At 35.4% G+C, this 20187-nt stretch overlaps 1 protein-coding gene across 10 annotated transcripts in view; it reads right to left on the bottom strand.

Annotated features, from left to right (window-relative positions):
* The window catches only part of DLG1 (discs large MAGUK scaffold protein 1), a 289399-nt gene that overhangs the window by 107651 nt on the left and 161561 nt on the right, over nt 1-20187 (bottom strand). For all 10 annotated transcript variants that reach the window (XM_058556076.1, XM_058556073.1, XM_058556078.1 and 7 more), the window contains one exon: nt 10832-10885. In XM_058556076.1, coding sequence (XP_058412059.1) covers nt 10832-10885 — 54 coding nt within the window. The remainder of the gene's footprint in view (nt 1-10831; nt 10886-20187) is intronic.

A 20187-nucleotide genomic window follows, 5' to 3' on the forward strand; every position in this document is an offset into this window, starting at 1 on the left:
GCTCTTTCCTTTACATATCCTGCAAGTTCCCACCTCCACATCTGTTACGTTAGTGCTTCCTCTGTCACGTTAGTGCTTCCTCTGTCACAAATTTCACTTAAATATTTCATGTCCAAATCTGATACACTGGTGATTCAAGTTCTTGCTCACATCTTACAGACCAATCACTTTCTCTTATTCCTTTCAATTTATTCTGTATTCCCTCCTGGAAGAAGTAATTCTCACAGTGAGGGCTACTGGTGAAAGGTGAGTAGTCCTTGGAATCACATTAACTGGAATTCAAATTATTGCTTTAACATTTTTGGCCACATGAGGCTGGGCAAAGTTCTCAATCTTAAAATCTCAAATAGGGATTGTGATCAACTGCATTTCTCTAGATGCCTCCTGTCTTCCATCCCACATGCCCTTTTGCAATATGACTAAACCATCTTACCATCAAGAAACGTTATCTATTTCCCCTTCCCTTAGATCTAGACAGTGCTTAGATGAGCTTTGTTAAAAAGAATGTGGCACAAGTGATGCTGTGTGGCTTCTGAAGCTAGGTCATGTGATGCCTTGTAGTGTTTGCTTTCGTCTTAGAATGTACTTTCTTAGAACCCAACAGCTATAATGTGTGGAAGCTCAAACAGCCTATGAGGATATTCAAATAGAGGAGAAGCAAGGCCCTTGGCCAAAAGCACCAGCTGTACTCCTATCCAGCAACCAGCACCCACTGGCAGCCATGTGAATGAGACTATTTGGGAATCTTCCAGACCTTTCCAGTGCCCCAGCCAACACCATGTGAAGCGGAAGAACCATCCAGTTAACCCAGAAAATCATGAGAAATAATGAACTGTTGTTTTTTAAGCCACTAAGTTTCAGGGTAGTTTGTTACACAGCAATAGAATAATGAAACAATGGAAGAATGAAATCAGTGTAAGCTACTTTGTTCTCTTGAACTATACCATAAGAAAGCAACCCTTAATTCAGGTCCGATTCAGGGGCTAGGAGTTTTTCTCTGGAGGGCTTTTGAAACGCATCTCTACTACTTTTTTGGGTTCTTAATTCTTATGGCTGTAATGGATTCAAACCCAACTGCTACTTTCTTTCTTCTTCTTTCTCACCTACGAGATTTTCTTCTCGTTTCTGAGATAATATGTCAAAAATGTGTGTGTGTGTGTGTGTGTGTGTATATATATTTTAATGATTTTATGATTTCTATACATCTAGAGTGCAGGAGGGTTATGCACATGAATATCCTGCCAACTTGACTGAAAGTCCTTTGTTTATGAGTAAAAATAAAAAATCCATATCTGCAGCTATACCACTTTTCTTATTCTAAAGGTTATTTGTATCTTCTTCTTGCTCAGACTTGCTAAAAGTCTATCAGTCTTTATCAAGAAGTAGTTTTAACATTACTGATTAATCTATTACATTCTACGCTATTACTTTCTGCTTTTACTTTTTGTTGTTAGTGCCACTGAGTCGATTCCCACACCTAGCGACCCTGTGTACAGCAGAGCAGAACCCTGCCTGGTCTTTTTGGGCCATCCTCTCACCTTCTGACACTATATCAGACAATGTTCGGCTGCTATTCATATGGATTTTGTGGCCAATTTTTTGGAAGTGGGTGGCTAGGTCATTCTTCCTAGTCGTTTTTAGTCTGGAAGCTCTGCTGAAACTTGTCCACTATGGGTGACCCTGCTGGTACTTGAAATACTGGTGGCATAGTTTTCAGCATCACAGCAACACGCAGCTGCCACACAGTGTGACAACCGACAGACGGGTGGGTGTGGTTCCCTTATTGGGAAAGGAACCCAGGCCTCAGCTGTGAGAGCTCTGAATCTTAACCACTAGACCACAAGCACTGGCTGCTTTTATTCTTATAAATTCTTTATTCTTTCTTTAGACACTTCTTTTTCAAAGCTTCTTGAGTTAAATGCCCAATTCACTTGCTTATTACTCCTTTCCATTTTTAAAAACATCCAACATATTAAAGTTAAATTTTCTTCACCATATGTCTTTGGCCAAATGCCAAAACTGCTACACTGGGCTCTATTTTTGTTCATTTGTTTATTTCTAAATAGTCTGAAATTTTATTTTGCAAAACATTCCCAAGTGAGTGTGCTTATTCGGCCTTTTTTGGTGTTAATACATAAAATTTGTGTATTTTGATCTTATGATTTAAGGAATTTGCTTTAAGGAATTTGAGATTTTCACCATTAAGCCTTCTCAAAAGGTAGGCACTTAGTCAATGTCCTTGGCACTTAATTTAATGCCAGCTCATGATGTATTGATATCTGGTGAGGATTCTAGGTAGTAAAGACTGATGTAAAAGAGGTGAAAAGTGAGAAGGCCATATGAACCCCAAAAGACTATTCCTAAACCCTCAATAACTTGAAATGGTCTGATAATTGCATACATAGAGACAATTCAATAACAACATTAAACACATTCACACTGGGCTTCTAAATGCCAAGAGTACATTACCAAAAACACAAATTACTCTGCAAGTACCACTCCATTAACAGTAAAAGTGAAAAAAGCAATGGTAGTGTAATATTTCAAAACAATATGGTTTCCAGCAAAACTACAAAATGATTGGTTTGCTTAGTTTTCTTTTTTTGTAATATCTCTACAAAATGTGGCTTCCAGTACGAAAGAAATGCTTGGCTAATGGGTTTATTACTCTCAATTAACAGGATAGAGTGAGAATTAAGGTGGGAACCAAATTAGAGAAGAGAGATCAGTTTTTAGACAAAATGAATATATTACTGACAAAATGTTTTTTTCTCTTTAAAAATAGAAGAGAATAGATTTAGAATACTTCCTGAGAATTGTCACTGCTAGTATTTTCTAGATTTTGAATTTATTCCTATCAACAAAATGGGATTGTGTATAGGGGGTGAAAGTTGGAGCAGAAACTAGATGTAGACTGGGCCTGATTGTGAAAGGTTCCAAATGCTTTCCCAAGGAATGAGAAATATTCTCAGAAGTTTTTGAGCATCTAGTAGGTTTAACAGGTTTTGCATAAAAAGAACTATGGCAGTATGGAATAGAAATGGAAAGAAACTGGAAAAAAGTCAAGTGGTAAAGAAGTTATGGTAATAGTCTGGGTAAGGCAAAAATTCCAAAGACGTTTAAGAATAGATGGTAAATTCCTAAAAAAAAATCCTAACAGTGGGGAAAAAAAATCCCACGAAGCCGTAACTAAGAACAACTAACCTATAATAAACTTGACCAGGAAAAGAAAAATCAGATTATACAACATATATCAAAGGTAAGTTGTATTCTATTAATTCCATTCTATCTGGTTTTGGACCAGACCTACGCTGCATTAAAGATGTTTTATAACATGTTTTATTACCTGGTGGGGAAATCCCCCACAATTACTTTTATTTTAAATTTTACTTGGCCATTCTTGAGTTTTTACTTTTCTATATCAACACTGTCCAACAGAACTTTCTGTAGTGATGGAAATGTTCTATAATGTGCCTTGTCCAAAACAGGAGATACTCCCCACATATGGTTACTGAGCACTTGAAATGTGGCTAGTACAACAGAGAAACTAAATTTTAAATTTTAATCAATTTAAATTTAAATACCAATATGTAGCTAGTGGCTACTGTATTAGACGATGCAGCTCTAGATGAATCATTAAGTCCATCTCCATCCCTCTAAAACACATGTACACATTCTCGCTCTCTCTCCTCCTTCGCCCTTTTTTGGGGGGCTATGACTTACTATATCAAATTTACAGATTAATCTGAGAAAAATGATGATCTCTACATTATCTTCCTGCTCCGCAACAAGATCTGCTCTCTGCTTCTCAGGTATTCTTTTATGACATCAGTAAAGTTTTATAGTTTTCTTACTACAAACTCTATAAATTTCCTGTTAAGCTGATTGCTAGGTATTTCATATTTTTTGTTGATAGAGTTAATGGACTCATATTTCCAACTGGTCATTGCTAGTATATTAGAACAGCATTTATCGTTTAACTTTTAAGTTGTATAAGTTTTTCTTTTTTAACACAGTTTACTTTAATTATGGGTACACACATGCCAGAAAGAAGTAGGGGAAAATTTATAACACAGATATGCTCAATCCCTTATTGACCCAAAGATTTTAATTTTCTAATCAGCCTACACTAATATATTCAAACAGGACAGACAAATCCTATTACATAATAAGTATAAGACTTGCCCCAAGGAAGATAAAAAGAAGCCTAATTTACTAATTCCCTGTTGTTTAGGTTGAATTCAGTAATACCATTCTAACTATAGAGTAACATATTGAAATTCAAGATTTTATCTATCAACATTCATATGACTCATGGTTCATATTACTGCATAATCTCAGGCAAATAAAAACCTCAAAGTCTATACCATCAGAAGGTGAGAATCTAAAAATAAAAATGTATTGGGAAGAAGAAAATGTTCTTCCTGATGAAAAATTAACGTAACTAAATACAAAGTATTAACACCAAAAGAATTTACTTAAAAGTTTTTCCTAAATAATGAATAGCCATTTAGGTTGATTTTAAAATATTGCAATTATCAATTATACTACATATGGAAAAACTGAAGCTCTTAGTATGTAAGAAAACTACCCAAGTCTAATCAAATGAACTTTCCTAACCTTCAGTGTTCATGGTCTGTCTTTAAGGAAAATAAACACAGGAACAGATGGGAATTACTTCAGCAAATTAGCTCATTTCCACCTCATTACTGGAGCCAGTAAGAACTCGAGAATTTTTGTCCTTAATTTTGCCTTCCCTTAACATTTTTGCTATTTAAGGAAAGAACAGGAATGCATAGAAAGAAAATCAAAACTCCAGTGCCAATGAAATTATAATATTAATTAATACTTAAAATTGAGTACAATATATCATACTTAATGGTAAAAGATGGAAAGCTTTCTTCCGAGGATCAGAAACAAAACAAGGATGTTTGCTTTTGTCACTTCTATCAAAGATTGTATTGGAGGTTCTAAACAAGGATAATTAATTAGGCAACAAAAATAAATAAAAGGCATCCTATTTGGAAAGGAAGAAGTAAAACGATTTCTATTTGCAGAAGACATATAGAAAACCCATCTCACGTGGAAAATCCAAAGGAATCTACACAAGAAACTATTAGAGCTAATAAATGATTCAGTAAGGTTGCAGGATAGAAGATCAATACCTAAAAGTCCATTGTATTCCCCTACACTAGCAATGAAAAATCCATAAATAAAATTAACAAAACAATTCCATTTACAATAGTATGAAAAGAATAAAATACTTAGGAATAAATTTAACAAAAGAAGTATAAGACTTGTACACCAAAAATTACAAAATATTATTGAACAAAATTAAAGATATAAACAAATGGAAAGACATCCTGTATTCATGGATTGGAAGGCATAATACTGATAAGATGGCAATACTCCCCAATTTTACCTACAGATTCAACTCAATCTCTATCAAAATTCCAGCTGCCTTTTTGTTGTGTGCAGGAATTGATAAGCTGATCTTAAAATTAATATAGAAATGCAAAGAAACCAGAATAGCCAAAATAAACTTAAAAAGTTAAAGGACTTAGACTTTCTGATTTCAAAACTTATTACAAAGTTACCGTAATCAAGAGCATGCGACACTGACATAAGGATACACATATAGATCAACGGAAGAGAACTAAGACTCCAGAAATAAATCCACATATTTATGACTAACTGATTTTCTACAAGGGTGCCAAGACCATTCAATGTAGAAAGAATAGTGTTTTCAACAAATGGTGATGGGACAATCAGATATCCACATACGAAAGAATGATACATAGTATCACACAATATACAAAATTAACTTAGATCAAAAACCTAAATGCAACAGTTAAAACCATAAAACTCTTAGAAGAAAACATAAGTGTTAAGTCCTCATGGCCTTGGATTAGGCAATGGTTTCTTAGATATGAAATCAAAAGCATAAGTGCCAGGTGCTGGCCCGGTGGCGTAGCAGTTAAGTTTACGTGCTCCGCTTCTGGCGGCCTGGGGTTCGCAGGTTTGGATCCCGGGCATGGACCTACGCACCGCTTAGCAAGCCATGCTGTGGTGGCGTCTCATATAAAGTAGAGGAAGATGGGCACGGATGTTAGCCCAGGGCCAATCTTCCTCAGCAAAACAGAGAAGGATTGCAGGGACCGGCCCCGTGGCGGAGAGATTAAGTGTGAGGTGCTCCACTGCTGTCAGCCCGGGTTCAGATCCCGGGCGCACACTGATACACAGCTTGTCAGGCCATGCTGTGGCGGCGTCCCATATAAAGTGGAGGAAGATGGGCACAGATGTTAGCCCAGGGCCAGTCTTCCTCAGCAAAAAGAGGAGGGTTGGCATAGATGTTAGCTCAGGGCTGATCTTCCTCACCAAAAAAAAAAAAAAAAAAAAAAAAAAAGTGTGGAGGATTGGCAACAGATGTTAGCTCAGGGCTAATCTTCCTCACACACAAAAAATAAAATAAAAAAAACAAAAGCATAAGTGACAAGAGAAAAAGTATATAAATTGGACTTTTGTGCTTCAAAGGAGATTATCAAGAAAGTGAAAAGACAATCCACAGAATAGGAGAACATTTTTGCAAATCATATATCTGATAAAAAACTTGTACCTAGAATATATTGAAAACTCTTACAAATTACTAATAAAAGACAATAATCCAATTAAAAAATGAGCAAAGGATCTGAACAGACATTTCTCCAAAGAAGATATAAAAATATCCAATAAGCACATGAAAAGATGCTTAACATTATTAGTCACTGAATAAATGCAAATCAAAGCTATAATAAGATATCACCTCATACCCACTGGGATGGCTATAATAAAAAAGACCAAAACTTTTGTTGATGAGGAATAACAAGATGTGTAAGGATGTGGAGAAACTGAAACTCTAATACATTGCTGGTGGAAATGTAAAATGCTGCAACTGCTTGGAAAACAGGTGGTTCCTCAAAACCCTAAACATAGAGTTATCTATATGACCCAGCAATTCCACCACTAGGTATATATCCAAAGGAATTGAAAGCAGGGACTTGAACAGATACTTGTATGCCAATGTTTATCACAGCATTATTCACATTAGCCAAAAGGTGGAAATGACTCAAGTGTCCACCAACAGAGGGACGAATAAATAAAATGTGGTATACATAGATAATGGAATATTATTCAGCCATGAAAACGAATGAACTTCTGATACATGCTCAAATATGGATGAATCTTGAAAACATTACACTAAGTGAAAGAAGCCAGACACAAAAGGCCTCATATTGCATGATTCTATTTATATGAATGGTCCAGAACACACAAATTCATAGTGACAGAAAGTAGATGAACAGTTGCTAGAGGGTGAGGGAAGGGCAGAATGGGGAGTGACTGCTAATAGGCACAGGGCTTTTTTTATAGGGTGATGAAAATGTTCTGAAATTAGGAAGTGGTGGTGATGGCACAATGTTGTGAATAAACCAAAAATCACTGAATTGTGCACTTTAAAAGGGTAGATTTTGTGGTATGTGAATGTTTCAACATAAAATTTTTAAGGTGAAAATGCAGAAAAAGGTGAGATATAAATGCAAATTAAAACAATGAGTTAATACACTTTCTTTTTAAAATTTTTTTTATTTATTTATTTTTCCCTCAAAGCCCCGGTAGATAGTTGTATGTCATAGTTGCACATCCTTCTAGTTGCTGTATGTGGGACACAGCCTCAGCATGGCCAGAGAAGTGGTGCGTCGGTGCAAGCCCCGGATCCGAACCCGGGCCGCCAGCAGCGGAGCACGCGCACTTAACCGCTAAGCCAAGGGGCCGGCCCTGAGTTAATACACTTTAAACATTACGTTAACAAAAGATGAAAAAGTTTATTAACGCACTGATGGTGACAGTATGGGATAAAAACATTGATACTTTTTATTTAAGTATAAATGGGTAAAACTCCATTAAGTGCAATTTGTCAATGATGATCAAATCTAAATTGATGCCCCCCTCAGCAATCTGTGTATATGAATATATTCTGATTATATCCTTGTATACGTACACAAAAATATCTATACAAAAATTATCAGTAGGGTATTGATTTTACACGGTAAAAGTTTGCAAACAATACATATGCATAGACTGTTTATAGCAGGACATATTTGAAACTACTAACACTTTCTGCCATAGGCAAGGGGAACTGGAAGAATGACAGCAGGGGTGGAAGAAAGATTTACTTTTCACTGGATATCCTTCTGTATCTTTTGAACTTTGTACAATATACATACTCAATTAATTACTTAATTTTGGGAAGTATGACGACTACAGCCAGAAAAAAAAAAAATGTGTTCTAAGGCAGCAGCTGCAACTTTTCTTATTTTTATTCATCAATACATAGCTAGTATTAAGTGATCAGGAAATTAACAAAGGAATAACAAGTTTAAAAACCATTCTGTAATATATTTTAAATTTTAGAATTAAATTCCTCAGTCTCTTAAAAGCTTAAGGTTGTCTTACTCAAACCAAACACGTGGTTTTTACCTGCACAAAGCAAGAGCCACACAGAATAGTTACTACCCAAACATCTCACACAGTGTTCTTTAAGTATGATAAAGTAGCACACTGACAAATGCTGTTTGGAGAACTGGAATTTATCTTATTTCCTTACATACAGAAAACGGTTAACATAGCAGGTCTAAGGCTGCTATCTCTAGAAGGGTCTTGGCAGGCATTTGGCAAATTGATTTTAGGAGTGTTTCCACCATTCCCTAATTGAAAGGGTCCTTTACTGCGGCTAGACTTTGTAGAGACAATGCATTTTATGCTGAACACCTGCTTTCCTTCGGGGAGCCTGGACATATGGTTATGTGCCAGACGGAGGGTGCCTATGTGACCAATCTCCAATAAAAAACTTTGCACTGACAGAGTCCATAATGTGGTTCCCTGGCCAGAAACACTGCACACATGTTGCTGCATTTTCATTGCTAGGGGAAAAGAGTGCTCTGCGTGACCCCTCATGGGAGGAAGAAAGTATAACGAAATCTAAACATGGATTCCTCTAGACATACAGCCATTAACCTGACTACAGATCCTCACGTACTGCATAGCTGTAATAAATCTTAGCAATGAGTGCAACAATATGCTGAGGCTTGTGAGTCCTTCTAGCAAATCTCCCAACATGGGTAGTAAGTGGTCCTGGAGACCCCCAACATACCTTGCTTGGCAAGAAAAAAACTTTTTTGAATAACATGCCAAACAAACTTAAAATTATACAACTTTTACTCTAAATTTGCTGCTTAGTATGCTAATCTTGCTTTCAATTTGTTGACTTTTCCCCTAAAATGCATGTGTATTTATTTTGTCAATATTATCGTTTTCTGTTAGTTCTTATTTATTAACTTCCAGTTAAAAGAGTTTTAAAATCAAAATATTTAATCACTGACTCTGCCTTTAAGCAAAACATAAGTGAACAAAGGAACAAGTGAGGGAGAAAGAAATGTAAAGAAGAAAATATTGACAAAAGTACAAACAAAATTCTGCTTGACTAAGTATTCTACATCAGTGTGAAAGGTAACATTGACTGAAAAGAAGTAAAGAAGAGTATTTTTGGTTTGTATTAAGTACTGTTATTTGAAGTTTTGCAAAATCCCAATATCTGATACATCCATATTCATATAAATACAAACAGAACATAAATCCAAATAAAAAAAATTTTTTTTTTTGGTGAGAAAGATTCACCCTGAGCTAACATCTATTGCCAATCTTCCTCTTTCTGCTGAGGAAAATTGGCTCTGAGCTAACATTTGTGCCCATCTTCCTCTATTTCGTATGTGGGACGCTGCCACAGCATGGCTTGATGAGTGGTGTGGCGGTCTGGCCCCGGGATCCGAACCCACGAACCCCAGGCCACCAAAGAGGAGCACATGAACTCAACCACTACAGCATCGAGCCAGCCCTAAAATGTTTTAAAGTAGAGACTGAAATCAACCACAGTTCAAAAATGGGAGAAAAGGATTTTTACAGTCTATGAAATTATGCGCCATTTGATTAAAAGAATGCACGGGCATTACTTTTATTTAAACATCTCCAAAGACATTTTCCTTTGGGGTGAAAAATGTTAGATCAGGGCTGGCCCGGTGGTGTAGTGGTTAAGTTCACACGCTCCACTCTGGCGGCCCAGGGTTCACAGGTTTGAATCCCAGGTGCAGACTGACACACCACTTATCAAGCCATGCTGTGGTGGCACTCCACATAAAAAATGGAGGAAGATGGGCACAGATGTTAGCTCCGAGTCAATCTTGCTCAGCAAAAAAAAGAGGATCGGCAACAGACGTTAGCTCAGGGCCAATCTTCCCCACAAATAAATAAATGTTAGATCAGATTCTGCTGTTCTGGCTATTTATCTTTAAGGAAAAGAGGGCTTTTTAACAAAGTAAGTTTAGAGAGAAGCACTAATCAATTTAAAGTTACAAAGTTATAACTAATTTTTTTAATACATGAACACACATATAAACCTGTTACTAAAAACCTAGTCACTCAATCAGACTTCTAAAATGACTCTGAATATATGACATTGTGTAAGTGACCACTGGTCAGAGACAGCCTTTAGTGAAAGTTAATTATTTTAATTTAAAAATAAAAGTATAAATTTCTATTTCAACATTTCTGCTTTGCATAAGTATGGAAAAAGAATTAAAAAGCACAGCACTGTTTCATTTACTTTAACAATTATAGCTCAGTGACAGAACATCATAAGTACAATATATTAGAGAAAATAATGCTGTGATCTTTTTATCTGTATCAAAAATTGAACAGGAAAAGCAGAATTATTTAAATGTGGGGAGGAAATGGAACTTACATAAGTCGGTGTTTCCAAGCTATCTGTGTTGACCAATACTGGAGGAGGATTTGCCTTAAAGAAAGAATTGTAAATGCGTTAGCTTAATAAGAGAACTGAGACATTACACATCAATGTTCACAAATGGTAGAAGCATATGAAAGATTTGCTATTTCTTCAATTATAATTTTATATGAGCTTTTCATAAGTTAATGTATCCAGTTTCCAACACCAAATGGAAAGAATTAGGTATAAGCAGTTAAATTAGATTTGCTTTTGAGAAATAAATTGTTATTTCTGCTAAAACAGATATAATTTTCTTAAGATTTGCAAAGTTCACCAGCCTTCTCAAAAAATCCACAAATATTCTGTAGTATAACAAACAACTCTTTCTGAATTGCTTAGAAATCATTAGCTTTTCTATTCCCAAGGACTCCATGAAGATTCCCATCATTTTATCACCCAGAAAAAAATTCTTCCCTACACTGAACTGTGTTTGAACCTGAAAAAATGTCTACCACACAAAGAAATCAATTGCATACTTTTAGAAAACTGGAAATACACTCAATGTAAAAGCCCCCAATTATTTTCACTTGCCATTATTGCTTTCCACTTTATTACAGACCACTCACAGAATAACAATGGTCAAAAAAATAAAAACAAAACAAAAAAACAAGTGGAATAACATATGCCTAATTAAGTTCAGATGGAAAAAAGCTTGGTTTTCTGGTTAAGTTGGAAAGTGATTATTACGTAGGTAAAATAAAATTTAAAGAATAAAATGCAGGGGCTGGCCTGGTGGCACAAGTGGTTAAGTGTGCACGCTTCGCTGTGGCGGCTCAGGGTTCGCCAGTTTGGATCCCGGGCGTGCACCGATGCACCGCTTTTCAAGCCGTGCTGTGGCGGCCTCCCATATAAAGTAGAGGAAGATAGGCATGGATGCTAGCTCAGGGCCAGTCTTCCACAGCAAAAAGAGGAGGATTGGCAGATGTTAGCTCAGGGCCAGTCTTCCTCAGCAAAAAGAGGAGGATTGGCAGATGTTAGCTCAGGGCGGATCTTCCTCACAAAAAAAAAAAAAAAAAAGAATAAAATGCAATTAACATCAAATGAAAAACCTATCAGAACATACCAGGAACACACCAGAAAACTGATGTGATTCTCCTCAAAATTATCTTTCTTCTGCATATTTAAGAGTATATAAGTACCAAATCAAACGACATTTTCATAGAATCAAAAAGATGACCATTCTTTAAACAAATTTTAGGAGATATGTTTATAAACATTAATAGTTCTACTCCAATTAACTAAAGGACTACACATAAAAGCTGTAAGAAAGAAACATATACACAAAATAACCATTTTCTTCCAAGTGAATGGGCTTTTCTAAAAGGTGAGTATTCAGAATTCAAATGTTTTACATTATTTTCAGCAAAGTACTACATCTGGATGATCAAATGATAAAATGCTTAAAGACAACACAGTTTCATCGTTAAATAATTATACAGTATGCATTTGGGCTACATGAAGCAGCAGGTTAAAAATGAGTAGATAACCCTTTATTATATATAAACATAACATTAACTACTTTATGTGCAGCCCTACCTTTGAATATAATATTCTATCTTCAAATGATTCAGTGAAAATCAAACCTAATAGATAAAAATACTATTTGTAAGACTGCTATTTAAGCAAAGCTAGTCAATTTACAGACATCCGAGATTTTATGAATATTTGAAATTATTCATTTCCCAATGATGTACTGATATTCCTCAAATTGATAATATTTCACCTTCATTAAAAAAATTAATAGTACAACTTTATCTTATTTTGCTTAAGCAGTTATAGAGAACGGCAAGAAAGGACAAGCCTATTTAAAGTTAAAAAGAACTTACAGTTTTCAAAGTTTATAGCGAGAAAGCCATTTGGTTCCCTCTGCCCATTTATTACCAAACATACAGTGGAAAAAGTTGATTTTTAACAAAATCTAATTTACACCAAAATTACTACAACGTTAGCTGCTCATGAGTCATCATCACTGTATAGAAGTTATCTTTTGATTATAGTCATATAAAAAGTCTATCTGATATTAAAATACATACAAACAAAATGATATAAAGTGTTAAATTTACATCAAAATAAAATAATGACAAAAGAGGTTAGACATGGGAGGGGCCATAATCATCTAAGAGTGCACATGAGCTGATGATTGTTGTAGTTAGATGATGAGTATAAAGGGGAGTTCACTGTACTACTCCCTTTACATTTGAGTATTTCTGAAATTTTTCATAATAAAAAGTAAAGCAAAAAAATTATATTGAGTTAAGTACTTAGTTTGTAAGAGGTTAATAACTAAGGCAGTTGTGAAATACGATAGAGTGGCTATTAAGATTAAGCATTTACGCCATAAAATTGATTTCAATTTTAAAGTTCAGTTCAGAATAAAGAATACAGACCAGTAAAAATAATTTGTAATTTTTTTTTTTTTTTTTTTTTTTTTTGGGAGGAGATCAGCCCTGAGCTAACATCCGCCAATCCTCCTCTTTTTTTGCTGAGGAAGACGGCCCTGGGCTAACATCTGTGCCTATCTTCCTCCACTTTATATGGGACGCCGCCACAGCATGGCTTACCAAGCAGTGCGTCGGTGCGCGCCCGGGATCCGAACCAGCGAACCCCGGGCCGCCGCAGCGGAGCGCGCGCACTTAACCGCTTGCGCCACCGGGCCGGCCCCAATAATTTGTAATTTTGACTTAAAGAACATGATTAGATAAGTAATATATGTACAGTAAGTTTATATGTAGCTGTATCTTAGAATTAACATGAGTGAATGATTATTCTTGAAAGGGAAATCATGAGAATAAAGGACTTGAAATTGGACAAAAACCAGGAATATTCACAGTGAGGATTAAGCAAATTTCAATCAAAACTAAGGCTGGATAAGAAAATTTAGCAATTTGAAAAAGACATATCACGAATGTCTAACATAAACGCCTTCATAAATGAAGCTCAAGAGGCATGATTTGATTGCCTCCAGTTTAGCCACCTAAAATAATGATAAAAATATTTAAGACTGTGTTAACAGGTAGAGAATTTAAACATTTACACCTTGGAATAAATTATACGCTTACTAACTTGAAATTTTCCAAATTCTTGTATTACAGGATACAGAAATGGTATCAGGCAAAGCAGTACTTCACAGCTCTCCAATTTGGAGGAGTTGGGAATGGAAGTGAATGGAGTAGCACAACTTGAATGGGCTTGGCGGGTATGAAATACAACTCAAAAAGACACAATACCCTAGCACCAAAACTAAAGGAAAGGTTACTTTTGAAGGAAGAGATGTAGAAAAATTTGGCCACAGAAAGTATGTACTTTCAGATAGCTGAGGTAAAGTGCACTAAAAGTCAGAAACTGTAGGAAACCTGGCCAATTTAAGACCTTGGGATCCATAACCAGGACAGTGGGTAGCAGAACAGGTACCATGAAGTTATCAGCTTTGCTTAGGAGGAAATACAACAACAACAACAAGACTTGAGAAGAAATTTATGTGCAAGTTATTTCAAAAGAAGAAAAACCCTTCTCTGCACCTCACTTCAAGTAACACTAATCAAAAGATGTGGTTCTAAGTCTCTCTCTACCACATTCTACCATCCAGTGACTTTGACTGTATAGGTAAACCACAAATATTTTTGAAACTTATTTTGTCCATCTATAAAGAGACCGCTGCAACACATGCCTTTACCCAAGAGAAGTGGGTGAGAATCCAGTGAAGTAATATAAAGGAAAATATGCTGTAAACTGCGGAAACCTATTCCTAATCTATTATTACTTACTAACATATATACCATTGGGTATGTTTCAACTTGGACAATAATGAAGTCCTACGGTTCACTTAGAGATGGGGGGCAGGGGGTAGAAAAGGGGCAGGGATATTCCAGAAAGAGGAACTAACAAACCCCTAAAGAATCTGGACTCAAGTATCGATAACAAGACTCAAGAAACATAATTTTGCTCATCCAACTTTTACTATTCTATTATATTAACAAACAGCTTTGTAGGGATTGCTGCAATAACACATTGCAGCATCCTTGCACACTTTTACTTTTTAAAAAATTGTGTTAAATAATTTGAAAATCCACTTATTTAAAAACAGGCCAAAATTAAAAGTTTAGAAAATTCTTTTATGCTATACACTGTATTTCTCCTCCTTAGCATTTATCAAAGTTTCATTATGTCATTTGTTTAATGTCTCTTTCTTTTTCCCTTACTAAATTATAAATAAGTGTTTTTGAAATGCAGAACTCACAAACCCCAGAGAATATATCCTGGATTCTAACTTGAGACACACTGTATTAAAAGTTAAATGCTATCACTTAGGTGATCACTGTTAAGTTAAAGTGACTGTAAAAACAAATCAGGTGGATTCTGGGAAGATGGCAGAATAGGAAGCACCAAAAATTTGTCTCCCCACCTAGAAAACAACTGCACTGGCAGAATCTATCTGATCTAACTATTTTGGAATTCTGTAGTCTACTAAAGGCTTGCAACTTCCAGGGGAAGTACTGAATGGTCAACTGTGGTTAATCCAGTCCATTTCAGCTCTTAGCACAGTAACAGCTATCCAACCCCCACCCCTCAGCCCTGTAACACAGCTGTGCAAGTGTTCCCAGAGCAGCTGGCACAAAGCTTGCACAAACCAGGGTAGGCAAAAAAAGACCCTGTCCTCCAAATACAGGGGATCTGAGCTCTGATTGCTGCTTCTGATCACAGAGGTGCAGACAAAGAGGCAGTGGTTACTGTTGTTGAACCTCCCCTAATTGATGCAAATCCCTCCCCCTCTGGCTGAAGTGACCTCCAGGGGACTTAAAGTGCAAGCATCTCCTCCTACCATTTCATATTTCTCTTTCTACCCTTTTGAGGGCCAGACACTAAAGACTAGGATATTCAAAAGCAACCACATTTACAACAGAAATTAGAAAGTCACTACATATGGCCAGGGAAGGTGCCAGCACAGAAAAGACTTGAGAAGACCTTAAGTTTATACCACAGGCTGATTCTTAGCACAGAGATAGCCTACAACAATCAAAAAAACAAAAACTGAGGACAGCAAACCCCAGGGAAGGGGGAGAATCTGATTTCCAGAGTTACCACACCATAAGATTCAAATGTCCAGTTCTCAACAAAAAAATCACAAGGCATGCAAAGAAAGAGGAAAGTATGGTCCATTCAAAGGAGAAAAAAAAAAATCTCTGAAAAAGATGTGGTGGTGAGTTTACTAGATAAAGACTTTAAAACAACCATCTTAAAGATGTTCAAAGAACTAAAAGATGAGGTAGACAAAGTCAAGAAAATGATGTATGAACAAAATGGAAATATCAATAAAAGAAAATCTAAAGAGAAACAAAAAGGAAATTCTAGAGCTAAAATGTACAATAAACGATGTAGAGTGGATTCTAAGGCAGATTTGAGCATGCAGAAGAAAGAATCAGTGAGCTTGAAGACAGAACAGTGGAAATTATTAAGTTTGAGAACAGGAAGAAAAAAGACTGAAGAAAAGTGACCAGGGTCTAAGGGATCTGTGGGCCACTATTAAGCAGGCCAATATACATATTGTGGGAGTCCCAGGAGGAGAAGAGAGAGATCAAGGGGCAGAGAGAATGTCTGAAGAAATAATGGCCAAAACATTCTCAAATTTGATGAAAGACATTAATGTAAACATCCAAGAAGCTCAACAAACTCAAGGTAGGATGAACTCAAAGAGATTCACACTAAGATACACTATAATCAAACTGGTAGAAGACAAAGACAAAGAGAGAATTTTTAGGAAGCAAGAAAGAAGTGACTCATTACATACAAGTGATCCTCAATAAGACTGTCAACAGATTTCTCATCAGAAACTCTAGAAGTCAGAAGGCAATGGGCTGATATATTAAAAGTGCTAAAAGAAAAAAACTGGCAACCAAGAACCCTATATTTGGCAAAACTCTCCTTCAAATGTGAAGGAGGAATTAAGACATTCCCAGATAAACAAAAGCTGAGGGAGTTCATTACCAATAGACTGGCCCTGAAAAAAATGCTAAAGGGAGTCCTGCAGGCTGAATTTAAAGGACACCAGACAGTAACTCAAGGTGTTTGAAGAAATAAAGATCTCAGTAAAGATAAATAAAAGGGCAAATATAAAAGCTAGTAACAGTAGTTTGTAACACCACTTTTCGTTTTCTACATGATTTAAGAAACTAATATTTTTTAAATTATATTTAAAAAATTAGCCTAAAAGCTATATATTAGTCTAAAAGCTAACTTAGTATAGAATTAAAGCCAACATTAGCAAAAAAGTAAAATCAATTATTAGTCTAAAACCTAATACTACAGTAACTTTGCTTTGTAACTCCACATTTGTTTTCTACATAATTTAAAAGATGAATGCATTCAAAAAATTGTTAGTTTGTTTTTGGACATACAATGCATAAAGACATAATTTTTTGACTTCAACAACTGAAAGGGGTTGAGATGGAACTGTTAAAGAAGCAGAGATTTGTATACAGTTGAAATTAAGTCGGTGTAAATTCAAATTAGAGTGTTATAATTTTAGAATGTTAAACGTAATCCCCATGGTCACCACAAAGAAAACAGCTAAAGAATATACACAAAAGGAAATGGGAAAAGAATGTAAACATTTCACTACAAAAACATTAACCAAACAAAAAATAAGACAGTAATGCAGGAAATAAGGGACAAAAAAGCTATAAGGAATATAGAAAATAAACAACAAAATGACAGAAGCCCCTCCTTATCAGTAATTACTGTAAATGTATACGAATTAAATTCACCAATCAAAAAAAAAAAGATTGGCAGAATGGATAAAACATATGACCCAACTATATGCTGTCTACAAGAGATTCACTTGAGATCAAACAGGTTGAAAGTGAAAGCATGGAAAAAGATATTCCATGTAAATAGTAACCAAAAGACAGTAGGAGTGGCTATACTAATATTAAACAAAATAGAATTTAAATCAAAAAAGGTTACAAGAGACCAAAAAGGACATTACATGTTAATAAAAGGTTCAGTACAGCAAGAAGATAAAACAATTATAAACTTTATGTACCTAATGACAGACCATCAAAATACATACAGCAAAAAATGACAGAAGGGAGAAGTAGACAATTCTACAATAATAGTTGGAGACTTCAATGTCCCACTTAAAATAATGTGTAGAACAACCAGACAAAGGTAAGAGGAAATAGAGGACTTAAATGACACAACAAACCAACTAGACCTAACAGACATACACAGAATGCTCTACCCAACAACAACAGCATACACATTCTTCTCAACTACACATGGGTCATTTTCCAGGACAGATCAAATGTTAGGCCAGAAATTAAGTGTCAACAGATTTTAAAAGATAAATATCACACAAAGTATCTTCTCTAACCAAAACGGGATGAAGATAGTAAGCAATAACAGAAGGAAAACTGGAAAAATCCCCCAAATTGTGGAAATTAAACAACACATTCTTGGACCAAAGAAGAAATTGCAAAGAAAATGAGAAAATACTTCAAGATAAATGAAAACATAACATACCAAAATTTATGGGACACAGCAAAAGCAGTGCTAAGGGGGGAATTTATAGCTACAAATGCTTACCTTAAAAAATAAGAAAGATCTCAAATCAACAACCTGACTTGACAACTTAAGGAACTAGAAAGATAACAAACTAAACCCAAAGTTAGCAGAAGGAAGGAAATAATAAAACCTAGAGCAGAGATACACAAAATAGAGAATAGAAAAATAAGAGAGAAAATCAATGAGACCAAAAGTTAGTTCTTTGAAAAGATCAACAAATTGACAAACTTTTAGCTAGATGAACTAAGAAAATGAGAGAAGACTCAAATTACTAAAATCAGAAATGAAAGTGGGGACAGTACTACCAATTCTACAGAAATAAAAAGGATTATGAGAATATTATGAGCAAGTGTACTTCAACAATTGGGATAACCTATACAAAATGGACAAACTCCTACCAAGACTGAATCATGAAGAAATAGAAAATCTGAATAGAATTATAAGTAATAAAGAGATTGAATCAGTAATCAAAAATCTCTCGAAAAGAAAAGCTCTTGATCTAATGCCTTTCCTAGTGAATTCTACCAAGCATTTGAAGAACTAACACCAATTCTTCTCAAACTTTGCCAAAAAATTGAAGAGGAGCATACACTCCCTAACTCACTCTATGAGGCCAGCATTACCCTGATACCAGTCAGACAAGAACACTACAAGAAAACTACAGATCAATAACCCTTATGAACACTGATGCAAAAATCCTCAACAAAACACTAGCAAACCAAATTCAACAGCATATTAAGAGGATTAAACGCCATGACCAAGTGGGCTTTATTCCTGGAATGCAAGTATGAGTCATGAAGCATATGAAAGTCGATTAACGTAATACACCACATCAACAGAATGAGGGAAAAAAAATAACACAATCATCTCAATTGATGCAAGAAAAGTATTTGACAATATTCAACATCTTTTCATGATTAAAAAAACTCAACAAACTAAGAATACAAGGAAACCACCTCAGCATATTCAAGTCATATATGAAAAACCCACAGCAAACATCACACTCAATGCTGGAAGTTTTTCCTCTAAGATCAGGAACAAGGCAAGGATGTCTGCTTTCACCACTTCTATGCAACATAGTACTGAAAATCACAGCCAGACAATTAGGCAAGAAAAAAGAAATAAAAACATTCAAATTGGAAAGGAAGAGGAAAAATATCTTTGTTTGCAGACGATATGATCACATATGTAGGAAACCCTAAAGATACCACAAAAAAAACCCTGTCATAACTAATAAACAAATTTAGCAAAGTAGCAGGGTCCAGTCAACACACAAAAATCAGTTGCATTCCTATGCACAATTTGAAAAGGAAATTACAAAAATAATTCCATTTACGATAGTATCAAAAAGAATATAATAATTACAAATGAACTTAACCAACAAGGTGAAAGACCTGTACAATGAACACTATAAAACATTGCTGAAAGAAATTAAAGAAGATAGTAATAAATGGAAACACATTCCATGTCCATGGATTGGAAGACTTAATATTGTTAAGATGTCAATACTGTCCAAAGCAATTTACAGATCTAAAATCTAATCCCTATCAAAATCCCAGTGATATTTTATGCAGAAATAGAAAAACCCATCCTAAAATTCATATGTAATCTCAAGGCACCTGAATAGCCAAAATAATCATGAAAAGAACAACAAAGCTGGGGGATTCACACTTCTTCATTTCAAAACTTACTACAGAGCTACAGTAATCAAAACAGTTTGGTACTGGCATAAAGACAGACATAGAGACCAA

The sequence above is a fragment of the Diceros bicornis genome, chromosome 15 (assembly GCF_020826845.1).
Source record: "Diceros bicornis minor isolate mBicDic1 chromosome 15, mDicBic1.mat.cur, whole genome shotgun sequence".
NCBI lineage: Eukaryota > Metazoa > Chordata > Mammalia > Perissodactyla > Rhinocerotidae > Diceros > Diceros bicornis.